Source organism: Tupaia chinensis, unplaced genomic scaffold, assembly GCF_000334495.1.
Source record: "Tupaia chinensis unplaced genomic scaffold, TupChi_1.0 Scaffold149333_1, whole genome shotgun sequence".
In the NCBI taxonomy this organism is placed as follows: Eukaryota; Metazoa; Chordata; class Mammalia; order Scandentia; family Tupaiidae; genus Tupaia; species Tupaia belangeri.
Genome location: NW_006209177.1, coordinates 3,327,972 through 3,339,390, shown reverse-complemented (window position 1 = coordinate 3,339,390; position 11,419 = coordinate 3,327,972). Strand labels below are relative to the sequence as shown.

The 11,419-nt window shown below is 57.4% G+C and overlaps 1 protein-coding gene across 1 annotated transcript in view; it reads right to left on the bottom strand.

The window, feature by feature from the left end:
• Positions 1-5,963: 5,963 nt before the first annotated feature.
• LOC102486215 (melanoma-associated antigen 8) overlaps positions 5,964-11,419 on the bottom strand; it is a 6,368-nt gene continuing 912 nt past the window's right edge. The window contains exons 2-3 of the mRNA XM_006171106.2: positions 8,247-8,349; positions 5,964-7,554 (exon numbers count right to left, since the gene is read on the bottom strand). Coding sequence (XP_006171168.1) covers positions 6,467-7,486 — 1,020 coding nt within the window. The 5' untranslated portion in view covers positions 7,487-7,554; positions 8,247-8,349 and the 3' untranslated portion in view covers positions 5,964-6,466. The remainder of the gene's footprint in view (positions 7,555-8,246; positions 8,350-11,419) is intronic.

Genomic DNA, 11,419 nt, shown 5'->3' with positions numbered 1-11,419 from the left:
CAAAAGCACGGTGAGGGTAGCGAAATGAAAGACTCGCTCTCCGGTGGAGGAAGCTGGTAGACACGGCCTCCGCTGGGAGATCAGGGTCAACACCAACAGGGATGAGTCATGCTCACAGCATGTCCCCTTGATGGAATGGGATGTAATACAAAGAACGCGTGGGCCGCCGTGGGTTTTCTCCCAAACCTCGCATCAGCCCCGGTCTAATTGCGAGCAAACCGTTGGCCACATCCAAATTGCGGCACATCCTGCACCGTACCTGACGGGTCCTCCTCAGACCTTCCAAGGTCCTCAAAAACAGGGAAGTCCCAAGCAAGTGTCCCAGCCAAGAGGAACCTAAGAAGACATGAGAACTAAGTGGGATGTGCTACTCTCGATGGGGTCCTGGAGCAGCAGAACAGGGCATTAGATAAGATGCAAGCAATCAGAAGAAAGAGCAAACTTGAACTAATAATAATGTCACAGTGTCAGCTCATTCTGGTAACTCAGGAGCAACCCTACCATCAGAAGTCCTTGGGAGGGAAAGTGGGAGCAGGAACTCGGGGAGCTTTGTACTGTTTCTGTGAATCTGAAACGCCTCCAGGTAAAGTGTCTGCAAAGGCTTCAAGGTTAAAAGAATGCAAGAAAACTGTGGAGAGTGATATTAAAAGCAGCCCAGGGCAAGACACACAAGCACGAGAAGCACAGTGTGCCTGAGTCGCCTTCTGCCCTTCACTCCCCCGGCCTCTGGGCCCCACCGGTGCACAGGTCTGACCACATCCCCCACACCCACCTCTCTGGTCTCCGGTCCCTCCTGATCTGTCCTGCTCCAGCCTGACAGTCCTTCTGTCCTAAACTGTGGCAGGCGCCCCCTCCAGTGCCACCTTCACTTTTGTTCCACACGGTGTCCTCAGTGACCGCAGGAACCAAAGTGCAATTGTGTCATTACTGTGTGTATCACATCAGTGGCACACTATCGGCCGCAGGGGAAGAAGCCACTGAGGCCTCCGGGCTGGCCACCCAGGCCTCTTGGCCTCAGACTCCCATCTCTCCCGCCCCATGGACCACCGGGTCTGCCTGCCCTTCAGCCGGCCTACGTGCAGTCTCGTGCGTGTGCTCTCCAGTTCTCTGTGCTTCAGGACTCAGCTCAGGGGTCCCAGGATGTTTGCCACTGCCTGCCTGCACCCCTGGAGCCTGGTATACAGCCGGTGCTCGGAACGCGCTCATGATAACAGGCAAGGGCCCTGGAAACAACAGCTGCTCCTGCCCTGCCTCAAGTGGGCCGCCCCACATCCCCAGAGCAGCCATCTTTTCTCCTATTATAAGTTTCTAGTTGCTACAGGCAGTACCTGTTGCCCCCACTCCCATGTTCTACCAGATTCTCTTAGGTCACTGCCACGTGCGACATGGCATTTCTGCGACACAGCGATGACTGAGGGATCACTAGGGGTGCAGGATGGGAAAGGCTCGGTCAGCAGACTAATCTTTTAGGCTCACCCAGGCCCCTGAGAGGCAGCTCCCAGCTCACTAGGCTCCTGGCGCACACATCATCTTGGCCTGGGGACACGCTTCCTATTCTGGCTCCTTCCTAACAGGGCAACAATGCAGAAGTGGAAATAGGCAACGTGAAGGCACAGAGCTTCGCAGACAGCAATTTGCTAACCGTTGGCCATTTCAAACCATGGAAAGAATTCCGCGCGCGAGAATACCTTCGAAATAGCCACGGGGGGAGGGGCCACCCTGCAATTCCGAGCTATGGTGGGGAGAATCGGGGATGTCACTCAAGCTCTCCCAAGAAACATGGACATGGGGGGCTAGGAGCAGGTGCAGTGTGGGGCCGTTTTCTTGCCATGCAGCCTGTCCACCGGGAGGGCCCTCCCTCACAGAGCATGTGTGTGCTGCTGGGAGCAGGGAGGGCGGGCCTGCAGGATGTCTTAGAAGCCCCTAGGGCCGGCTTCCACAGACCAACCAACTACTCCCTGCCCTGGCTCAGTAGGCTTGACCCTCAGTCCACGCAGGGTTAGAACCAGCAATGCCATGCGTGCAGAGTTCCCAGATCTGGAGTGAATGCGCCAGAGTTGCAGGGGAAAACAAGCAAGTGGATCGAGCACTGGAGATACAGATCGCAAGGCATGTACAGATTCACACATACCGGGATGTAGAGGAGGGAAGGGTACATCTCAGACACTCTATGACAAAAGGCACTTCCGCAGCACTTCCTGTGAGCCAGGCATCTCTCCTCCAGGTGGCCTCGGGCAGGAAGTCAAGCCAACACTCTGACCTTGCACTATAACACACTCATTTGAAGGATGACAAAATCGAGGCAAAGAGGCCATCGGGTGATTGGCGTGGCTCAGAAGCGGCGGGAGGCATATCGCAAATCCTATGTGACGGCCAGTTTCAAATGCACGACTTTGTTTAGGTTTTGAAGGATCCCGTAAGTTTCAGCAGAGAACGCGGGCTTCCTTCACGCAATAGCTGTTCTCTGTGCCACGCTTTGTGATGACGTCTGTCGCCTCATAGGCGGCCCATTTTCTCCTTACGGATCCATGGCCCGAGTATGTTACCTGGACACCTGTGCAGGTGACTTCATGTACACTGGAAGCCAATTTTCCTGCCGGATGGGCACCGGACAAGAGAAAGCAGAAGTCTGAGGCCAGGCGTGTTGCTGTTTGCTGCTAAGACGCTGCGCTCTGCAGCTCGGTACCACATAGGAGACCCAGGCTTGCTTTCCTGGCTGACCTGCAAGCCGAGGCCTGTGGCATGTGCCTGTAATACCAGTGACCCGGGAGGCTGGCCTGGACAACATAGCAAGAGACGCTCGCTATGCCTAAAAGAGCCAGGCACTTTGGCAGCCACCTGCGGTCCCAGCTACTCAGAAGGCTGAGGCAGGAGGATTATGATAACTCAGTGAGAAATCTGGTCAAATTGTTTTCAAATTGGAGTTAGCAAGCCCCACCAGGAAGCATTTCTCACCTCCTGGAGACCACAGGGTTTCAGAAGACCAGACTCAGAGTGTGTTGGCAGCACAGTGATTTCCATGGAAGTCTTTGTTTGTTTGTTTGTTTTTGAGAGGTTTTTCAGTACAGGGTGCGTGCGCTCGCCAGACAGACAGAGAGAGACAGAGAGACAGAAAGCGAGAAATCAACTCCCAGGGGGGATGGTCACGCCGCAATCCCTTCTCCTCCGTTCTCCTCTTGGGATCTTGGGTGCACACACGCACGCCCGGCATGAGTTTTAAGCCACCGGATCCGGGACGCGAACCACGGTCGACTACGTGGGAGTCCAGCGACACAGCCATTACGCTAACTGCTGTTTCCCGGGAGTCTTTGGTCTTGACCACCAAGGCGGACCCTTTCATCAGTGTGTGTGTCCAGTGTCCAGTTTCCAGTGCAACACTCTGCTGGATTCTGTTGCAGATACCAGGATGCTTCTGAAAGCCCTTTCTAACTGAATCTCAAGTATGAGAGACTGTCTGCTAGGTCAGGGGTCCCCAACCCCCAGGCCACACCGATCTATACCGGTGTGTGACCTATTGGGAATCACGCTGCATAGCAGGAGGTGAGCGGCAGGCCATCCAGCGAAAGTTCATCTGTATCTACGGACAACCCCAGCATTCCCATTGATACCCGAGAGCCACCTGCTGTCAGATGAGCGGCGGCATCGGTTCTCCTAGGACCGCACGCCCTATTGGGAACTGCACGTGTGAGGGGTCTAGGCTGCGGGCTCCTTGGGAGAATCTAATGGCCGATAACCTGAGTTGAAGCTGAGGCGGCGACGCCAACACTGGGGACAGCTGTAAACACCGCGCTAGAGTGAGTTTAACACTATTGGGTCGTCGGGATAGTCATGACACATTTTTGCATGGAAAAGCATAGAAAAATACTTCACGACTTCCTGGATGACTTAATATTTCGTGTTCTATTACAATGCGATAAAATCGAAAGAAACTGCCCAAGAAATAGAATGCATATGAATCATCCTGAGATAAAAAAGAAAGAAACTGCCCAATAAATGTAATGTATGCGAATCATCCTGAAACCATGCCCCCACGCTGGTCTGTGGAAAAATGGTCTTCCACGAAGCCAGTCGCCTGTGCCAAAAAGGTGCTAAGTCACACTCCCCTCGCCAGCCATTCGGAGAAGTGTGGGACACAGCAGACGATGACCTGGGATCTGACGTCAGGATCCAAAGGGAACTTTCCTGTAATGGTCTTGGCACAGGAGAGGACTTCTACGGGGAGGAGAGATGCTCTCCAGGAGTTGGAGGGCAGGGCATTCTGGGCTGTCTCACATGGAGTAGATTTAGCACTCAGAGGAGGCCACAGGGAGAAGCTGGGCAGCCGGCCAGGTCCCAGGACTGGACAGGATGGCACGTGGGGGCCGGCCGAGGAGGCGGTAGTGCAGGCACGTGCTGGTTGTGGACAGGAGAGCTCACACCTGGGCAGAGCAAGCCTCAAGGAACACTGGGCCAGGAGGACCCAAGGTCCGTCTCAGGGGGATGCAAGGTCTGTGTGTAAACATGGGACTGAAGGCCAAGTTTATCTTGGCACCAAAAAGTTTTGACCTCCATGCCATTTTCTCATCGCATTCGTTTTCCACAAACTTTTTGCGCCTCCCACTATCCCAGAGATGACCCGCTAGATTGTGCTTCATCCTCGTCGTCACCACGGGCACGGGGTTCTGTGTGTCACCTGAGAGACGGTATGGGATACCGAGCGGAGAGATTAGACGAGAGACAGAGGGACTACCTCAGGCTGCGAGGAGTGGGAACGGCCTGGCTTCTGGAAGTCAGAGCGGCCTTGTCATGTACGTGCCGGGTGGTCTTGGGTAAATCACCGAGCACTGTGAGCCTCGGGTTCCCCGCCTGTAAAACGAGGCTGATAGAGCATGTTGCGTGTGGCAGGTGGGATGCAGGAAATGTATGACACAGCTGGCACACGGGGTCTGGTATCTGCTGGATATGACACAGCGACAGCTATTTCTAGTGCTACTGTGACCCCGGACGCTGCCAGTTTCTCCATGGGAAAGTTCCTATCCAGGGCGGCTCAGGGAGTTTGCCATTGAATCGGGAACCGGACAGAAAATCGGCGAAAAGTGCCGCTCCCTCCAAGCGAAGGTTCGCTCCAAGAGGACGTGCTATTTTGCTTAGGTGTTGGGGAACCTACCCTGCTGGGGGTGACTAAGCCAAGGGCCTGGTGCTCAGGGCAAGAAGCAAGTCCTTTCCGCACCCTCGGCTCCCCTGACATCCAAAACATTGCTTTCACCCATGTTGCCGCCGTAAAACCTGGCCCTTGCTAACGACTGGCCACATTTCACTTGAGAAAACCATAGCCAAGGTCCCTTTTTCATAGAGTCGGCTGTGACTCTCCTAACTAGGCAGAAGAGCACCTGGCTGGGGGCACCTGGGACTCACGCCATGAGATTCACCCTCTCTGGAAATCCGTGCAGGATGGGGAGACCGCACCTAGTGCCTGCACTGCGTCGGGCTGCACTGGCACGAGCGTGAGGCCTCCCATACCTGGCCTCGGTGCGCGTCTCCCTGCTTCACCCGCCACACAGGAGGCAGTGCCCAGAGCAGGCTTCCGGGCTCTAGCAGGATTTTCTCTCGGTCCTGAGGCCTGACACCTGAGTCTGTTCCCTGTCACCGCCCAGCTTGGTTCCGCTCAACCCCACAGGAGAAAGTGCAGTCCCCCAAAGCACCACACCGCCTTGGCTCAGGCTATGTGCACTCCACTGCACTCACCTGGAGTCCCACCCTGACCCCTCTGTGACTTGTCCTTGGGGGTCTTAGAGGTCCTCTCCCCACCTTCCTCATGTGGTCGCTGCTTCCTAGACGCTTCCGTTCTAAGAGTAGGGGCGGCTCTGGCTTATCCTGGTCTCCCACTACTAACAGGCCATCAGAGAGCAGATGCGCAGTGAACGTTTGAGAAAGAACAAGCCTAAGAGTAGGAGACATTCTTTATTGACATCAAACTGCTCGAAGATTCTGGAAGAACCGAAGCAGATCCAGGTGTACATACAGGCTTTACTTTTAAAGAAGAAAAGGGATAGGAAGTCAACAATGTACTGTCTGTTACTAATTTTTCTCTATGTCGTGACCTCATCAATTTTAACGCAAAGCACTTCCACATTTCCAAAGAAATTCCTATTCCATTGCCACGTTACCTGGCTCCACATCACAAAAACAAGATGGTTTCCCCAACCGTTGGAACAAGAAGCAAAACGGTTCCCCCTAAAACTGTAAACGGCTACGAGTGTGACCGAAGTCATTCCTAAACTTTGATGCTGAAGCTAATGTAACCCTCATGTGAGAATGACCAAAAGGCAGGACGGGTAGATTGCCAAGTCACCGCATGGAGCAGAAACACAGAGACAGAACACACCGTGTTCCCCAGCCCACCCGGCCCTCTACGACTTGGCACACTGGCGGTTCTCCTCCCGCGGGGTGAAGAATGGGCCCACCACACCCGGGTAAGGAGAAGCTGCTAGATGGGGTCCTGGAACGTGCCCTGGGCCCCCGCCCCTCCACTGACCCTGGGGGCAGCTCCCGCTTGGGCACCTCCTTCCTCATCTCCCAAAGCCTCGTCATACTCAGATGGGAAGGATCTGCGATCACTCCCATGGACCTTTAACAAATTATCTAGGACTTTTATCTGGCTGGTTTCAGCGTGAGCCCTTGGCCCCCACGAGAACTCGTAGCAGGCAGGATCACTGCCGGGCACCCGCCTGTACTCCAGGTAGTCTTCCTGCACCCACTCTTCAGTGAGGAGCTTCCTGGGCTCCCCGTACCGGTGGTGCTCCCTCCCCGCATACACCCCCATCACATTCAGCGCTTCCCAGATCTCCTTCTCAGGGGCGTGGTCGTCCTCCAACAAGATCAGGCCCAGGACGATGACCAAGAGGCCGGTCTTGGGCACGCTCTCGTCTTCGTCCACCATCCCATCGTAGGTGAGGCCCAGGGTGGTGACCAGGACATAGGAGCGGTCGGAGGCGTCCACCTCCTTCATGTCGATGCCGAAGAGCAGATGCAGGCACTCGGAGGCTTTACTGAAGATCAAAGGGAAGTGGTCTTGGTGATTCTGGACGACGCTGTTCTGCATTTCTGCCTCCGTGGTCAGCTCCTTCCTGCGATACTTGTCGAGCAGGAAGTGCACCAATTCAACCATCTTCTCATCTAGCGCTTCTCCAAGCGAGGACACAGGGCCCGCCGGATCCTGCAAGGTGTGCGGCTCCTGCTCTTCTTCACTGCTGGAGCCCCCAGCGGATTGGCTCTGGGGAGCGACTGCCATGGCGCGGGTGGTCAGGCAGGTGCTCGGAAGACTCGGGGTATCAGGTGCCTCCTCTGGGGCACCCAGGGTCACGCTAGAGCACAGAGGGCTGGCGGTGACGGCCGCCTCCTCCACCTCGGCTTCAGTGACCTGGGCGCCCACCAGGCCTGGTGCCTCTTTCTGGGCCTGAAGGCCTGCATCTGGAACTGAGAACTGAGGCTCCTCCGTGTGAGGCATAGGACTCCGACTGGCCCACGGTAATGGGCAGAAGTGTGGCAGCAGCTGGCTGATGGGGACCCACAGGCCTGGGGGAAGGGGGAGAGAGTGTGTGAGTAGCCTCGGTTCAGAAAGACCCCCTTTGTTACTGCTCTAACAAAGGATGACTTGCAGGTCTTTCCTTTCGGTGGGCCCTCCCAGTGGGCCTGTCCCCTGAGAACCTGAAAGAGCACATGAGGCAGCTCCTCGGGGTGCAGCCAGCCTGCAGAGAGCAAGGCTCCAGGGCTGATGGTAGCTTGGGAGGGCCTAGCACAGTAGGCTCCCCAGTGCTTGGGGCAGGTGTGGCCCTGGGTTTCCATGGAGAGCCCCCACAGCACGTGGACCTCTGGCAGGACCTCAGTCTCTCCTCAGGCCACCTCCACAGAGCACCTGAATAGGAGGAGGGGGAGTCCATCCAGCCACTGTCCCCCGGGCCATCCCATGGCTGACAGAGAGGCAGGGCAGGGCTGGCACCCTGGCAGGTCAGGTGAGTCAGGTCCCCTTGGTCCTCACCTTGACTTCTGGCAGGCCCTAGGCTCCTGCCTCTGCTCACCCGAGTCCAGACGCCTCAAGACCGTGGCATTCCCCTCCCAGAATGCCAAGATCCAGAAATGAATTTGGGGTCCCCCCTGACTGCTCTGCCAGGCCTCTCACGGCTGACAGCAGGGAGAAGCCCGATTTCTTTGTGCCCCAACACCGTCCTGGGATGGGGGTACCCTCAATCCTCCCTCAGCCTCCTTACCTTGACTTGTGGGAGCTCCTGAGACCACTCGGTCCGTGGACCAGGCAAGCTCCCTCTGCAGCCCTGAAGATGCCCCTCTGTCCTAGGCGTCACTTGGTGAGAACTGAGAGAGAGAAGTCTGTATTAATAGGTTGTCGGCGAAGCAGGGACACGCTCTTTCATAGAAAAAGAAAGACGTTATGACCTTCCCGACGACCTCATGCATCAGACATGTCCACGTGGGGTTCCCAAGGTCCACAGAAGAGCAGGTTCAGGGGTGTGGGGTGGCGATGTGACGATGGGACGGAGGCTCTTTTTGGTACAGTCCTCAAGGTGTTCATATTTACTGCCGACAGGGCCGGAGCCCTCGCACGTCTACTGACCTGTGAATCGGTCTTGTAGACCAACGCCGCTCTCTCCCTGAGCACTGAGAAAGATCTGGGGGCGGAGGGCATCTATTCCCCACAGTTGCACCGGAGGATCTCTAGTGCTCACAGCAAGGACTGGTTTCTGTAGGGCTTCTATGGATGAAATGGAGGATCTGCTCATGTCCCTCAGGCCCTCCCTGTGCTGACCTGAGGCCACACTCCTTAGACCAAGGAGTGCTGACCTGGTGCCCCACACCAGGAAGGCAGAAGCTAAGACATGGGACATGGGGCCACCTTGCCTGGGGTCTTCCAGGGACAAGAGCAGGAACTGACTTGCCTTTCTCTTCTGAAGTCTAAGTTCTGCTCAGTCTTTAGTCTTTACCACCCCCTTCACACGTGGCAGGGCTGGGCTCCCACCCCTCTGCCCAACGGCGTTCTCCCTTCTCAGATTCCAGAGTCTGCATTCAGGAGAAGCCTCATTCTGATGACAGGGGCAGGGATAGCTTTCCTCTATCCTGGGATTCGGGATCCCCTCAGTGGGTCTTCCCACCCACAGCAGGGACAGGCTTCTGCCCCCTGTTCTGGAGACTAGGTTTCCCTGGCCCTTGGTATCAGTCAGGGCCTGAGCCCTCTCCCCTCAAAGACTCTCATTCTGTCCAATCGCCAAGGCAGAAGTCAATGGACAACTGCACATGCCTCCACTCTGCCTGGGGCTGCCCAAGGCTAACAGCAGGGGCTGAACCCAATCCCAACGCTCTGAGGGCCGCTCCTTCCTCCTCCAGGAATCTGACCTTGATATCTGGCATGCTCTGAATCCCTGTCCCCATGCACCCCGGACACACCAAGGATCTCACTCCCAGAGTCCCAGGAGGCAAAACTGACAGGGAGTGAGGGGGCTCAGCCCGACGATTCCGCACCCCCACCCCCAACCTGGCCCAGGACTCATGGTGGAGGCAGAGCTCCATTACTCTGGATCCCACTTGCTTCGCCGGCCTTCTTCCCTCCTCCCTGGCTGGCTCACCTTGACTCCTAACAAAGCCTGGGCCCTCTCCACGCCTTCCACCTGACGTCCACACCTCAGATAAAGGTCATCTCCTCCCTCAGACCACCAAAGCAGGGTCGGTGGACTAAGTCACATCTGGCTGCACCGCCACGGCTTCCCAGGCTAGCAGCAAGGATAGAAGCCCATTATGTGTGTGTGTGTGTGTGGGGGGGGTCCCTCCTTTTTCCCTCAGAGTTGCCCTTGGGTCCTGGCCCTGCCTGACCTCGGACCTGAGTCTGGGCCCCTGGGACCAAGGTTCTGACTCACAGAAGCTCAGGAGGCAGACCTGACAGGAGGAGTGTGTTGGGGCGGGGAACTCAGACTGAGGATTTTCCACTCCCACCATGAGCCCTCATGGCAGGGGCAGAGCTGCATTATTTGGGTGCTGCTCCCTGGGTCAGGCTTTCCTCAGCCCTCCCTCAGCAACTCACCTGAAGCCCTAACACAGCCTGGCCCTCTCTGCTCCTCTCACCTCAAGGGAAGCCCTCAGGGCAAGGACTTCCTCTCCCTCAGGCCAGAGGGAGGAAGTCAGTGGAGCAGGTCACAGCACACTGCCCTATAGGGGCTTCCCAAGGCTGACAGCAAGGGTGGAGACAGATTCTGGGGAACCCTCCCTCCTCCCTGCTAGATGAGACCTTGGTTCCTGGCAGTCCCTGCTCCCCTCGCACCAAGGCTTTCACTGCCAAGAGAAGTGATGGGAAGTTCCAGGGGGTGGAGGAGGAGGGCAGCGGTGGCTCAGGCTGACTACTGCCCACCCCTCCGAGGCCTGGGACTCAGGACGGGAGAGAACTCAGTGATTTAGGGACCCAATCACTGGGGTGGGGCTTCCTCAATCTTCTCTTGGCATCTCACCAGTCCGCGGACCCCGTCACAGCCCACCGTCCAGTCGGGGCTTCCCAGGGCTGACAGCAGGGGCGGAAGCTGCTCCTTTGGGGACCCCACCTTCCTCCCTCCTGGAGGACCCCTTGGTTCTGGGCACTGCCTGACCGCTGGCCTGAGTCTGCTCCCCTCAGACAGGGTCCTCACTTCAAGGGTCCCAGGAGGCAGAAGTGAGGAGTGAGGGGGTAGAAGGTGTGGGTTGACGTTGCCCCATCTCCCCCATGGCCAGGAGTCCTGGCGGGCAGAGCTGCGTTATTCGGGGTCCGACTCCCTGGAGCGGGGCTCCCTCTGTCCTCCCTCGTCCTCTCACCCTCCCCCGGCCCTCTCCGCTCCCCTCACTTAAAGAGCAGCCCTCAGGACAAGGCCTTCCTCCCCTCAGACCACAGAGGCCCAGTCCGCGGACCCCGTCACAGCCCACCGTCCAGCCGGGGCTTCCCAGGGCTGACAGCAGGGGCGGAAGCCGGTCCTTTGGGGACCCCACCTTCCTCCCTCCTGGAGGACCCCTTGGTTCTGGGCACTGCCTGACCGCTGGCCTGAGTCTGCTCCCCTCAGACAGGGTCCTCACTTCAAGGGTCCCAGGAGGCAGCAGTGAGGAGTGAGGGGGAGGAAGGGGTGGGTTGACGTTGCCCCATCTCCCCCCTGGCCAGGAGTCCTGGCGGGCAGAGCTGCGTTATTCGGGGTCCGACTCCCTGGATCGGGCCTCCCTCAGTCCTCCCTCGTCCTCTCACCCTCCCCCGGCCCTCTCCGCTCCCCTCACTTAAAGAGCAGCCCTCAGGACAAGGCCTTCCTCCCCTCAGACCACGGAGGCTGAGTCCGCGGACCCCATAAAGGCCCACCGCCCAGTTGGGGCTTCCCAGGGCTGACAGCAGGGGCGGAAGCCCGACCCTTTGGGGCCCCTACCTCCT